Source organism: Lepisma saccharinum, chromosome 20 (assembly GCF_977018435.1).
Source record: "Lepisma saccharinum chromosome 20, izLepSacc3.1, whole genome shotgun sequence".
NCBI classification, from domain to species: Eukaryota; Metazoa; Arthropoda; class Insecta; order Zygentoma; family Lepismatidae; genus Lepisma; species Lepisma saccharinum.
The window spans coordinates 4192324-4207469 of NC_139248.1; the positions used below are offsets into that span (position 1 = coordinate 4192324).

General features: G+C 35.5%; 1 protein-coding gene across 1 annotated transcript; it reads left to right on the plus strand.

The window, feature by feature from the left end:
- The first annotated feature begins 8234 nt into the window (after positions 1–8234).
- Positions 8235–9619, plus strand: LOC146003658 (uncharacterized). The gene has a single exon (XM_083142012.1). It carries the CDS (start codon positions 8305–8307, stop codon positions 9457–9459), a length of 1155 nt encoding a protein of 384 aa, XP_082998138.1. The 5' UTR covers positions 8235–8304; the 3' UTR covers positions 9460–9619.
- Positions 9620–15146: the final 5527 nt, after the last annotated feature.

Below are 15146 nucleotides of genomic sequence, written 5' to 3' on the forward strand. Positions count from 1 at the left end.
GCATTCTTTGTAACTTTATGTTTTATCAAGATAATGACCCGAAGCACACTTCCCGCATAGTGCAAGAATGGTTATTGTACAACTGCCCAAAAGTGCTCCATCCTCCACCGCAGTCTCCAGACTTGAACGTTATTGAGCACCTCTGGTGTAAGTTGGAAAAAGATGTGAGGAAAACACCTATAACCTCGAAGGCAGACCTCAAGGAGAGACTTCAACATGAATGGGCCAACATATCGCCAGTGTACACCAGAAAATTGGTAGAAAGTATGCCAAATCGTTTATCCGAGGTGTTAAAAATGAAAGGGATGCCTACCAGATACTGACATTTCTGTTCATTGCTTTTCAAGCGTGTTTTCCTGTTTCTCCTTCCATGTGTCCGAATAATTTTGTTTAACCCACAAAAAATGTTTGTTTTGTTTAATGAAAATATTTTACTAATATATTATATTAAACATAATTGAAGATAATTAACAGTGTGCTCATATTGTGTTTTGTTTGTTAAATAAATATTAAACATTTATCATCGTATTATATCACAACTACGTCAGTAAATATTCAGAAATCTTATCTGTCCGAATAATTATGTGACTCACCGTACATGCACCAACGGAAGATAAAGATGATAATACTAAAGATGATTTTTATACAGAGTTAGAACAGGTCTTTGATAAATTTTCTCAGTATGATATGAAAATTCTGTTAGGTGACTGTAATGCACAGATTGGCAAAGAAGAGACATTTAAACCCACGATTGGTAAAGAAAGTCTTCATGAATTAAGTAATGATAATGGTATAAGATTGATTACTTTTGCAACCTCAAAGAATTTAATTGTGAAAAGTACCACTTTTAAACATAAAGATATCCATAAATATACCTGGTCTTCTCCAGATGGTAAAACTCATAATCAGATAGATCATATTCTCATTGATAAGAGAAGGCATACTAGTATAATTGACGTTCGTACACATAGAGGTGCTGACTGTGCCAGTGACCATTATTTAGTAATTGCTAAATTAAGAGAAAGACTCTCAGTGATAAATCATAAGCAACAAAATCTAAAAGTTCTAAAATTTGATACAGGAAAGTTTACTGATGAAAGAATTAAGAAAGATTACCAAATTAAACTGTCAAATAGATTTGATGTTTTGCAGGATTTAAATGATGATGAAAATATAAATGAAACAGACGTAAATAAGAATTGGGAGCACATACGTAATGCAATAGAATCAGCAACTAAAGAAAGTATAGGATACCATAAACCGAGAAAAAGTAAGCCATGGTTTGATAATGAATGTCATAATCTAATAGAAATAAGAAATCAGGCTAGACTTAGGTGGTTAAATAACTCTGATGATACAAATCTAAACAATTATAATAGAATAAAGCGAGAAGTTAACCGCACGTTTAGAAGTAAAAAAAGAGATTACTTGAAAAGCAAAATTAACAAAATTGAAACAAACAGCAAAAATAAAAATATGAGAGATCTATATAAAGGTGTAAATGAGTTTAGAAAGGGGTGGCAACCTAAAGTAAACTTGATAAAAGATAAAGACGGTGATTTTCTAGCTGACCCAAGCGATATTCTAAATAGATGGAAGAACTACTTTAATGACCTTTTAAATGTCCATGTAGGAGATAAATCAGCAGTAAATGAAGTCCACACAGCAGAACCTTTAGTTCCAGAACCTAACTTGACTGAAGTTAAAGATGCTATTAAAAGGCTAAAGAATAACAAAGCACCTGGCATTGATTTAATACCAGCCGAGTTAATTAAATATGGTGGAAATTCATTAATATGTCAAATTCATAAATTAATTTGTTTAATATGGAATAAAGAAGAAATCCCTCAACAGTGGAAAGAATCCATAATTGTTCCTGTGTTTAAAAAAGGTGATAAAATGAACTGCAATAATTACCGTGGAATTTCTCTACTCTCAACAACATACAAAATATTGTCTAACATTCTTTTAACAAGACTAACCCCATATGATAATGAAATTATAGGTGATTATCAATGTGGATTTAAACGTAACAGATCAAATTTTTCACATCAGACAGACATTTGAAAAAAGTGGGAATATAATCAAAATGTCCATCAGCTATTCATTGATTTCAAAAAAGCATATGATTCGGTCAAAAGAGATAAATTATATAATATATTAGTAGAGTTTGGAATACCTAAGAAGCTTGTTAGTATGATAAAAATATGCACCAGTGAAACAGAAAGTAAAATTCATGTAGGTATTAATATGTCTGACAAATTTACAATTCATGATGGGTTAAAACAAGGAGATGCATTATCTCCATTGCTCTTTAATTTTGCCTTAGAATATGCTGTAAGGAAGGTAAAAGAAACTAAAGAAGGACTAAAATTAAATGGTGTGACTCAGTTGTTAGCATATGCAGATGATGTAGACTTACTGGGGGATGATGTGAATACAATTAAGAATAATGCTAAAATATTTTTCAAAACTGCTAAAGAGATAGGTTTGGAAGTTAACAAAGAGAAAACTAAATATATGCTTACAGGCCGAAACCAAGTGTTAGGTAATAATCAAAATCTAATTATTGATAACAACTTGTTTGAACCAGTTTCCAAATTCAAATACTTAGGAGTAATATTAACAAATGAAAATTATATTAAAGAGGAAATAAAAAGTAGGCTTAATTCAGGAAATGCATGTTACTTCTCTCTTCATAAACTTTTGTCTTCTCGTTTAATATCTAAGAAACTAAAAGTTAAAATATACAAAACAGTAATTTTGCCTGTAGTATTATATGGATGTGAAACTTGGTCCCTTACATTGAAAGAGGAACATAAATTGAGAGTATTTAAAAATAAGATCCTTAGGAAAATATTTGGACCTAAAAGGGATGAGGAGACGGGTGAGTGGAGAAGGTTACATAATTTAGAACTACATAATTTGTATTCATGTCCAGATATTATTAGAATAATTAAATCAAGAAGACTTAGGTGGGCAGGCCATGTGGCACGAATGGGAGAGGAAAGAGGAGTTTACAGGATTCTTGTTGGGAAACCTGATGGTAAGAGACCTGTAGGAAGGCCAAGACGAAGATGGAGGGACAACGTTGAGATGGACCTAAGGGAAATCGGTAGAGATGGAAAAGAGTATATAGAACTTGCTCAAGATAGGGAAAGATTGAAAGCTTGTGTTGCTGCAGCCATGAACCTTCGGGTTTAAGAAGGCTAGGGAGTTAGTTAGTTAGTTATGTACCTGCAGATGGAGCAAGCGTCGAGAGTCACACGGTCTCCCCAGTGTTTCCAAACGTGCCTTTTATTTACCAGAATTTTTTTTTTTAACTATGCTTACCTAACCTAACCTTGCCGGAAATGGTCCGTGGGGCTATCATGAATGGTTTTTGGGGCTATCCATCAATGGTTTGTGATGACATAATGAACACGAAAGTAGGAATTTTTCAGTTAAGAAGGTTGAAACACTGCATACCCACTCCAAATCGACAAAACACAAGCACGACGTGCCATGATTCATGACGAGTGCACGTCATATTGTCTGTTACCCAAGCGGAACAAGGAAGACAACGAATGACTCGTAATATGAAAAGTTGACACTATTTTATGGAAAAAGGCATAACTTCACCTCAAAGAATCTTCCGCAATGCAGAATAGGTAAGTATCAATGCTAAAATGAACGAAATAAGCGAGTGAGAGGTGTTCGCGCTATATCGCATAATTACCGGTATAGAGACAATTGAGACCATGGGGAAAAATCTGTCAAAATTAGAATTCAAATCTGCGAAAAATGCTAATAACTTTCTATCTCATCCAGTTCTAATAAACAACAATTGGGTTGCTTATGTACCAGCACATAAAGTAAGTGGAATGGATGTAATTAAAGGAATAGATACTTACTTTACAGATGATTAGTTATTAGAGAACATTAACCCAAATATTTTCACTGTATTCAAAGTGAGGTGAATAATGAAATACAAAATTGATGAAAATGGGGAAGTCGAATTGCTGAGCCAACGAGATCAATAATATTGACATTTGATGCCCAAACCTTACCACCATATGTAACTCTCTATTATTCAAAGTTTGATGTTGAGCCTTACATTCCCATGGTAAAACAGTGCACAAACTGCTACTAGTTTGGACATTTCAAATCTAACTGTAAGAGTAAATTGAAGTGTAAACGTTGTGGGCAAAATCATGAATCCTCAAGCTCTAATAATAATATCATATGCATTCACTGTTCACAAGAACACACGGCAACAGACAAGGACTGTCCAGAAAAACAGCGACAAAGGGATATAGTCAAGATTATGGTGCTTGAGGGCCTGTCTTATCATGAAGCGGTGACAAAATACCCAAAAGCTACTTTAAATACTATATCAGTTAACGTACTGAGTGAGAACAGAATATACAACATGTCCTATGCATCTACATGCAAGGAAACAACACAGACCCAATATAATATTAATCCAAATACTTATAAACAAGAAATCCAATACCAAACCTTTCATCACCAACAGCCTAACAAAAGAGCTTTTAGTTATGATCAACAGGAACCAGGAAGCAACAAAGTTATCGCAGGGAAAACGTCCAAAATCATCAGAAACATCTCGAAATCAGAACAAAAAAAAGACAGAAACCAGTGACAATTGACAAAACAAAACCACATTGGAAAGAAAAGCAGCAGAGTGGTTCAATGAACTCGTTATAGATCAAAAGAACAAATTAGTTCCGCTACTGCAGAAAATGCAAGCGAGTTCAGATTGTGAATCATCAATGAATGGACCCTTTTTAACAATTTTTTCTAAGTATCTAGCAGGAATATGCAGCTTCGCCAATATATGGGCATCACATAACATGAAACAGGATTGGTCTGTTGTAGCATCAAGTATAATAAATTATTTAATTCATCACTCAGAATGCCAGGCAGGATAAAGAGAATTATACAATAGAATATTAGAAGCATAATTCCAAATATACACAGTCTAGAAAATATTATTCACTTTTACCCAGCAGACATTATATTAATTCAAGAAACGTGGTTGAAACCCAAATCAAAAATTAAAGCCTATGGACACCACTGGATAAGACATGACAGAGATGACTGTTATGGTGGAGTGGCCATAGGGATTAAAAATAATTATAGGTATAAAGTAATACATTTAAAGAATATGCCTGATAATATTCAAATAGTTGTAGTAATATAGATAGTATTACATTTGTTACACTATATAATCCACCTTCGTCAAAATTACTGTATTCGTTCTGGTGTAATCTCATCCAACAACTTTCGGCAAATACTTCTCTTATAATCGGAGGGGTATTAACACATATCATCCATTGTGGGGTTGTTATGGTTCAGATATGCACAAAATTTTAGCTCATCTGTGCTACTATTTATTAATGGGTCATATCTGAAATAATATGATTGATTGCTTGGTTATTTCATCATAGGACATGTAGAAGCCTACCAACTTTGATTATATGTTCTGGAGTAGACAGTACCTAAAAACTTAAAATGCGAAAAATTGGAAAAATCGGAAAACCTATTATTATTTATTTGGTAAGTTATGAAATTCTTGTATGTTAGGAGTTATTTTATATATGTGGCAGTTTGGGGAAAACATTTCTTCCATAGTTTTTCATGTGGAAATTAAAACAATTTAGAGTATTTCAAAATGTTTTTAAAATATTTGAACTGTATCAATGTACTACTAGAATTTTGCTTTAAAATATTCACAATTTATCATAATATAATTATTTAATCACAAAATCAATTTGATCCTGCAGTGCTGTTGCCAAAAGAAAAGTGGCATATTTTGCATAATTTACAGGTTAGCTATGCCCCACGACAGGTTAACTTTGCAGCAGATGTTATGTATTAATCCACGCTAGAACAGCGCTCAGCATCTCCCATGCCAGTCTTGCTTAACCAGCGAGCTGTTCATATCACAGACAGTGAGAAAATCGGCAGTATTGCAGCGGAACTATATTCTGCGCGCACGTTTTGGGTCTATGTATGCGATAAGTTGCTGCAAAGTTAACCTGTCGCGGGGCTTAGACTCTTGAAAATGTGTCTTGACATATTTGTGGGCCCTGCAAGATTGTCCACTTTCGGAAAAGGGTCAGCTGATATGTTACTAAATCTGAACTGAAGCATCGCTTGGCGAGGAAGAAAATCCAAACCCATCACTACACTTTCCAGAAAGTAACTGCCATCATCTGTCGTTCAAAGAAAATTATTCCCCTGCCACATTCCTTGTGCCGAAACACAACTGCTGAAACCCAGTTATTCAGGTTGGGGAAAACAAAAGTCTAATGTTGGAAAGGAAAAGAGGATTAGCCCACGTATTGGAATTTCCAAGAATGTGCTATGTACTATATCTGAGACACGTTACCACTTTCATGGGAGATGACCTTTTTGACTGCGGGAGGTCTCAAGAATGAGATTTCTGCAAACACCCAAGATAGTGGAAGGATTAGCCACATGTGCATCGTTGACTTTCGGGACCTCAATGGGGGTTATTGTTACACGAGACTGCATCTGTACGAACAAATCCTGGTACACTTCGAAGATAACTGAACAGAAGCAGCGAACTCCTATGGGGATAATTTCATGTTACGCTTGATTTGCAAGATACTTGACTGTGAGTCTTATCTGCGTATGGATCTTTGTCACATACTTGCTGTTCCCGAAAACTTGAGTACAGGTTCATTTAATAAATGCACAACTAATTTTAATTTTTATTTTTTTTCAAAATCAAAGGTAAGTTGGAAAAGATTAACAAAACTTTGAAAGGAAAAAAATGGTTCTGGCGGCACCTATAGCGACTCAAAAGCAATGGTATCGGCTAGTATCGGTGCAAAAATATTGACCGTTACTTACCAATACTGATACATCTGTATCCGCTCAGCCTAGTTATGATGTCATGAAATTGATGAACAAACATTCACAAATAATGCCAGGCCAAGATTCGACCTCACTACCCCTGGTGTTGCAGCATGCTAACCACTCTACCATGAAGGTTAAATTTTTTTTTTACTCCTTATTTTTGGAATGTATGTGTGCATGTGCGCACATATCTTATTGTGTTATTTTTCATGTCACTGTTGAAATCCTGATAAGGAATTTGAAAATCAATAAGTAAATTAATGCAATATCAATTATTGCATTGAGAATTCTCTCCTAATATTTGAAAACCTAATACTTCACAAACCAGATTCTCTGATGAGGGGGCCTTTAGTAAAAACCTTACTTTTAAAAACATGAAAAATTAACTATTGCACAGATTTATGCCTCGTTTTGCTGGCCCCCGTGCAATGTGGTTAGCACATCGTGCTACGATGCCAGGGTTCCCGAATTCGAATCCTAGCCTGGGCATGGATGTTTGTAACTGTCCATTCATCACCTTCTCAAATTAGGCAAAAGTGGCACAAGAAGCGAAGTAAAATAAATGAAATCAATCAATCAATTATGCCTAGAACACAGAAACAACAGGACAAAAGAGACACAAATACTATTTCTGAGTTTTTATTACTACTACCCAAAGTTCTCTGGGAACTAGTTGGAGATGGAGGGCAAACCAAGTTAACTAGATGTGGCGGATAAACAAGCTACCACTTCAATGCCCTTCTCTTGCCCAGCTACGAACTAGATCCCTATTCGTGACTTGAGGAAGTTGACAACTAAGGGCCAGTGTTTTTTTTTTTTTGGGGGGGGGGTATGTGGTGCATTTAACACAGTGGTGTTACCAGAACATAGAGTGAGATTCTTTTTTAATTGTCACAGCATCATAACTGTCAAAAGATAGAACGTTAAAGTGAACTAGCAATATAGTAACACTAGTTTTTGCTTGTCTGTAAGTGACTAGTGGGAACAAGATGTTGCATAATGTAATGCCAGAAGTGGCTTGATAGCACAGAGGAAGAGAATTAGAATTCATATTTAGTTTTAAACTGTGATAGAGTTATGCTTGTATTTACAGATATTAATGGTTATTAAAGGTGTAGGGCGGTTTGAACCCGGTGGAGGCACATAGTGGTTCGGTTCCCACTTTAAACTGTAGGTCCAGTCCCGATTAGCCTTACTGTGCATAAAGTGGACTTAAACACCAAATCAATCAATCATAAAGGTGTAGGGCAAAATGATTATTTAAACATTGATATTTAAGTGTATAATAGAAGAATAACAATGACAACTTCTTTAATATTTCCATGTATTCTTTCTTCTAGGGAAATTTTAGCAAGGAGCATTGTTGCTGGATGCCTTCTAAAGTTCAGAACTGTATGTAAATCTGAGACAAATGAAATGCCAGAGTTGGATATTACCATTCCAACCTTCAGTGCTGGAGATATAGCAGAGAGCCTAAGCAGTAATAATGCAGACCCACATATGCTACTCGAAAGTTCAGAAAAGGAAACAATGGCTGCAGAGATCAAAACGCCTTTTCAATGTAATATGTGCAACAAGAGTTATAGGCTAAAAGGCAGTTTGAACGCTCACATCAATGTTCATCATAAGAACAGGACGTTGAAATGTAAATCTGAGACAAATGAAATGCCAGAGTTGGATATTACCATTCCAACCTTCAGTGCCGGAGATATAGCAGAGAGCCTAAGCAGTAATAATGCAGACCCACATATGCTACTCGAAAGTTCAGAAAAGGAAACTTCGGCTGCAGAGGTCAAAACTCCTTTTCAGTGTAATATGTGCAACAAGAGTTATAGGCTAAAAGGCAGTTTGAACGCTCACATCAATGTTCATCATAAGAACAGGACATTGAAATGTGACGTATGTGAACAGACATACACATCGTACGCTGGTCTAAAGAACCACAAACGGTTCCACCACGAGGAACAAAACTTTCCTTGCAAAGTGTGCTCGAAGATACTCAAGACGTCTGGCAGTTTCAAAGTTCACATGAGGCAGCATAACACGGAAGTGCAGCTTCCATGTCAAACCTGTGGGAAGTTGTTCTCAAGCAAAATGCAGTTGACGGCCCACAAGATAAAACATAGTAAGGATGCACCATATAAGTGCCGGTTCTGTGAGAGGAAATTTAAGTCGAGATTCAACTGGAAGGATCACGAGAACCATCACACGGCAGATCATTTCTACATTTGCCAAGTTTGCAATGCGCATTACACCTCTTACTCCAGCTACTACGCACACAAGCAAAAGCACATTCCCGGAAACTTCTCTTGCGAGCTGTGCGGAAAATGCTTCATTACAAAAAAGTTGATGTTTGAGCATGTGAAGAGGCACATTGAAGTTAGAGCATCGTATTCATGCAGTGTGTGCGGAAAAGTCCTTGGAAGCCGTAAATCGCTCAAAATACATCACAGAATACATACGGGGGAGAAGCCGTACACTTGTGAGATATGTGGAAAGCAATCTCGCTCAACAACTTTACTTCAGGAGCACCGTAGAAGGCACACTAGGGAGAAACCTTATTCGTGTTAATTCTGTAACAAGAGATTCACTCAAGCTCACAATCTAGCATTCCATAAGAAGAACCATCAACCGTAGTGTTTACATATTGATGTTTTAAGAGTCCATCACTTCAATTGATGTTTCTAGAGTATACTATTTTTAAACTAGAGTGTAATTTTCACAATTTTAAGATTCCAGTTAAATATACTGTAGAATGAATTGAGATTATGAATAAAATGTGTACACATTAACTAATTTAGATGCAATGTATCACTTTTGTATTAAATGTTATCATTAAATATATTGTATTTTCTCACTTGGTAGAAATATGTATTTAGTTAAGCCCTTAAGTGTGGATGGCATATATATACGCCCTCCACATTGTGCTGCTATAGTGCGAAGGTGTATATATATATGCTTTATGTTTGTTTCAACTATATTTGATTTACTGTGGCGTATATAGTCACACAGACGTGTGGTGAGACAGTTCTAGCTATAGTAGAAACAAAAAAATAGTAGCAAGAGAGGAAAAAGACGAAAGTGAAGAAGATGGGTATATATATATGCCCTCCGAATTGTGCTGTTTTACTGTGGAAGGCATGTGTATATATATGCTTTATGTTTGTTTCAACTATATTCGATTTACTGTGCCATATATAGTCACACAGACATTTGGTGAGATAGTTCTAGACGTAGTAGAAAAAAAGTATAGTAGCAAGAGAGGAAAAAGAAGACAAAACTAAAGTTTCCCTTCTTCTTCTTTTTTGTCTCTATCCTCTCTTGCTACTATTTTTTTGTTTCTACTACAGCTAGAACTATCTCACCAAACGTCTGTGTGACTATATACGCCACAGTAAATCAGATATAGTTGAAACAAACATAAAGCGTATATATACGCCTTCAGCACTACAGCAGCACAATGCAGAGGGTGTATACTGAATTTGACAAAAGACCTACATTTTCCAGTAGAGACTTGTTCAGCAAATTCCACATTTAAGGGGATAATGAAACAAGTTTGTATGTCTGTTCTGCTAGGTTAGATATTCATTCAAATGACATCACATTGCATTGAGAGGAACTATAATCAAGGTACTACTTCAGAAGTTTACATGGAATTTCTTCTTCTTATGCTGAAAGGTGGTGAAGATCAAGACTACAATCATTAATCATTCAAATTGCTATTTTATTTCAATTTTTTTTTTTTTTCAAATTATTTCATAAAAATACATGAAATTGTATTATGCTTTTGGTGTATATTCAACTGCTTGCTACGTGAAATTTCAAGTTTGTTTTCATGTACATGACTGGAGTTCAATTTCTAAATAAAGTCATGTTGAGAACTCTATAGATTGTGACAATACAGTGGAAAATGTCTTTTGAAATATTCCTATTTCTTATGGTTTGGATATGGTGTGACTACAATGACATCTTATGGATTTGTAGATAAATGGAATCCATGTTCATGCTGACGAAACATGTGTAGTGTTTAAATGAAGCACTAACTTTCTTGTGAATAGTTTGGAGCAAATGTTATTGTTAGATGCTTAACCTTTACTGGCCCGATGATACCATATGGTATCATGGTGCTGATTACGAAATGAATGTGTTTTTTGGACCTTCATACTCTTACGTTTGGGTGGAAACTCTGACACAGGACTGGAGCAAGCCTGGGAAATTCACATTGATGACCCCCCTCTCCCCCTCCCCTCCCCTGTCCGCAACATATCCATGCCACATTTTCGAACAGAGTTTCACATTTTGGCTCATTATTCAACTTGTATTGCACCCAGGAACATGAAACATGTTTCATTCTCTTTGGAAACGTCCATTCTTTAAAAACAATACTAAGGTTTGCGCCTTCTCCCCAAAATAGCGGGAAAAGAGGGAGCAAACTCCATATTTTTTTGTTTTTTTTTCATCGAAAATCGGGGGTCGCGCCCCCCAAACCCCCTTCCTCGGTTTGGCGTTCTGAATTCTACACTGTTACATGCTCTGATGTTTTAGCTACAAAACGAAACTTATCCGAAGTAGATTGTTCCCATGGTGCCCGAGTTATAACAATTTTCTGAGCAATATGCAAATTACCTATTTTTCGTAAAAAAACAGTTTCACATTTTGGCTTATTATTCAACTTCTATTGCACCCAGGAACATGAAACATGTTTCATTCTTTTTGGAAACGTCCATTCTTTGAAAAGAATACTGAGGTTTGCGCCTTCTCCCCAAAATAGCAGGAAAAGGGGGGCAAACTCCAGATTTTTATGTTTTTTCCATCAAAATTCGGGGTTCGCGCCCCCCAAACTCCCTTCCTCGGTTTGGCGTTCTGAATTCTACACTGTTACATGCTCTGATGTTTTAGCTACAAAACGAAACTTATCCGAAGTAGATTGCTCCCATAGTGTCTGAGTTATAACAATTTTCTGAGCAATATGCAAATTATCTATTTTTCATAAAAAACAGTTTCACATTTTGGCTTATTATTCAACTTGAATTGCACCCAGGAACATGAAACATGTTTCATTCTCATTTGGAAACATCCATTCTTTGAAAAGAATACTAAAGTTCGCACTCTCTCCCCAAAATAGTGGGAGAAGAGGGGGCAAACTCCAGATTTTTATTTTTTTCATTGAAATTCGGGGGTCGTGCTCTCCAAGCCCCCCATCCTCTGTATAATAATTTTCGAATTTAAAATTCCTGCCGAGAAGCCTGGGACAGAACGGGGTTACTTTCATAAACCTGCTCGCCCATTTAAAGGAATTCCTTACGAAGTATGTTTTGTCTTTGATTATTTAGTTTGTGTCTGATTCATGCTTGCCAGAAGTTAGTTTAGACTTGACTGTGTACAAGTGCAGTTATAAGATTTTGTTTGGGAAAATAAATTCTTTATCTCTGTGCCTCTGAGATTTTTTTTACCTCTCAAAACGTGATGTCATGCATATACAGTGGAACCTGAATCGGTATTACTGTGAATTGACAGTAATATTGATACTCTTATTGATTTCCACCAGGACCAGTACTTGAGCATCACAGCCTTTTTGGTCATTGTCCAGAATATTATGTATGTCAAAGTATGGATATTCCATTACAGCAATCTGACAGAGTTTTGTTCTAAAATATTGGCTGTTTAGGAAAAAGCAGTTAAGTTAAAAAATGCAGTTTTACAGAAGACTGTTTATGTTTCTTCCCTTAATAGCGAACCTTACAAACATGATATATACATGTTGGACCATTACTCAGAGTCTTTAGCCCAGTATAAAATTATAATATTTTCTGTAATTGATTCAGTGTGACTTAAATGAAATCAATAGGAAATCACAGATTGTGACTTAAGGGCCAAACACCCTAGATATGAAGTAACTATGATAGTAATATTATAGTATGTATCATTTTCAGCTGTCTGTGATTGACTCACAATCTTGACACTGAAGGTTTTAGGTTTGAGTCCTTATTTTGGCATGTGTGTTCCTTTGTGAGTACCCTTCATCTGATACCAAATTGGCACTGGGGCGTTAAACTAAGAAAATTACAAATATGTACCATTTTGAACGTATGATCCAGTAATCCACTTTGACTACATGATTTGGCGTTCAGATTAGTTTTGAATTGTGAGTGTTCATACTTTCCAGGCCATTTGAACTCCATGGATGTGTTGATCAATTTGTTTTGCCATGGAAACATAGCTGGTTTTAGTGATCAAGTCAATGCTTTCCAATAGCATTATCAGCCAACATTGATACATCTACTGTGTTCTATTATACATGTACTGTACGTCTTTGATACGTTTATATAATGCACGTTGTATTATTATACTATTAGTAAGAAGTTAATAATACTCAGCGGTGAACGATGAGACTCGGTGAAGCACACAGACTCCTCTCAGGTACAGGGATAGTGTTAGGCAAAGATAATTCTTTACAGCACAGAGAAATAAAACCACATTACTGCAGTAGATAAACTGAAAGGTTTTATTCTTTATTTATTGCAATTATAATGCAAATATACTTGAGACGAAGGTGAGGATTTCGCTTCAACTGTGTTTTGACTCAACTATAACACACAACCTCAATGCGTGCCTATTGGCGTACCTATGGTCGCATAGACCTAGCTTGCACCCCGAACTACCACACCAAGAGGTATGTAAATATAACTGAGCCAATATCTGCTTGTAACAATTTATTCAGAATTGGTCTTTGGGCTGACTTTATTAACAAACATAGAATGGTTGTAGTATTGTACAGTGGGATCCATTATTATTATTGTGCAAATTGTCCATCACCATGTTCGTACACTTTATTTGACCCGCCAAGAGCTTCAAGAATTAAAAGAAAACTCAAAACAAGCTGTTGACAACTTCTGCACCAGCATACATAAAAATCCATCGCTTAAAAACACATGGGATGTAAGGAAAAAGTTAATGAAAATAGTCGTGGACAATTTGCATGGTAATACTCATGGATCCCACTTTACATATCATCAATGCATGGCTATCGGCGTACCTATGGTTGCATAGGCCTAACTTGCACCTCGAACTACCATACCAAGATGTATGCACAAACACCGAGCAGTTCTTTTAAGTTTAAATTCTATCGACATTCTACGGCGAATGTGTGTTATTTCTTATGTGATATTCTCGCTTTTATACTATTTCAAGAACACAGATTCAAGTACAGATGAATCACTCACTATCTACAAAAACTGACATCTATGCATGTTTAGAAATACAAATTCACATAGTGCACTCTCTCAAACATAAAGATACATTGAATTACTAATAAAATACAATAAATATTTAACAAAAGATATACATTGTAAACAAGGTGCAATTTACATATACGTGTCCTTTCATAAAAAAAACAATATATCAGTGACATATTTTAAAGTTATGACGTCACAAAAATATGGATCATATCATCTTATTCCAATTTATAACAAGTTACGATACCAAGAGTCGCAGGTTCAAATGGAGTATCAATAGGGGCATGCATATTTCGTTTTTGACGAAAAAACGAAATTTGAAAAAACACATTCTAGTGTTAATTTTTCATGTTTTTGAAAGGTGTGAGATGCATTTTGTGACCATGTTTTGTCACGAAATAATGCGAAATTAACTGCAAAAAGCGAAATTAACTCTTAAACACGAAATTTAGGGTTTATTCACAGACGCGGCACCTTCTGAGGTCTGAATTATCCTGAGAGTTATGCAATTCCCGGGAATTTGATTAATTCTGCTGTTAATATTGGAGAAACAAAAATTGACTCCTTTACACAGAAATAAACTTAATACTCGGATAACTACATAAATGGGCTATTAGAAGTGAAATGTTGATTCTGTGGAATAAGTGTAGTTTTTAAATTAAATTTAGGATTATATTCACAATTTTAAAACCAAAATGTATTTTTATATACCACTTTTGATCCAATTTTTCACCGCTATAACACCGATATGTTATTTTATTTACCACTTTTGAACCCGAAATTGACTCGTTTTTATACCGAAATTTTGCTTTTTTATTTACCAAAAATATGTGCCTCTAAGTATCAATTATAATCAATCATGTTTTAACATTTACAGGACTGTGTTATTTCACCTTGTGCTACATGGACTTTTCAAAATTAATTTTTGATACCTGAGACTAAGCTAACTTGCAGATGTGAGACATAAGTTGGCCTCGTGCATTTGCAATAACAGGGTGGCTACTCACTGGGAATTGTGCATGA

Excerpts from the sequence above, each read along its gene's own strand:
- LOC146003658 (XM_083142012.1), top strand. The coding sequence starts at position 8,305 with ATGCCAGAGTTGGATATTACCATTCCAACCTTCAGTGCTGGAGATATA.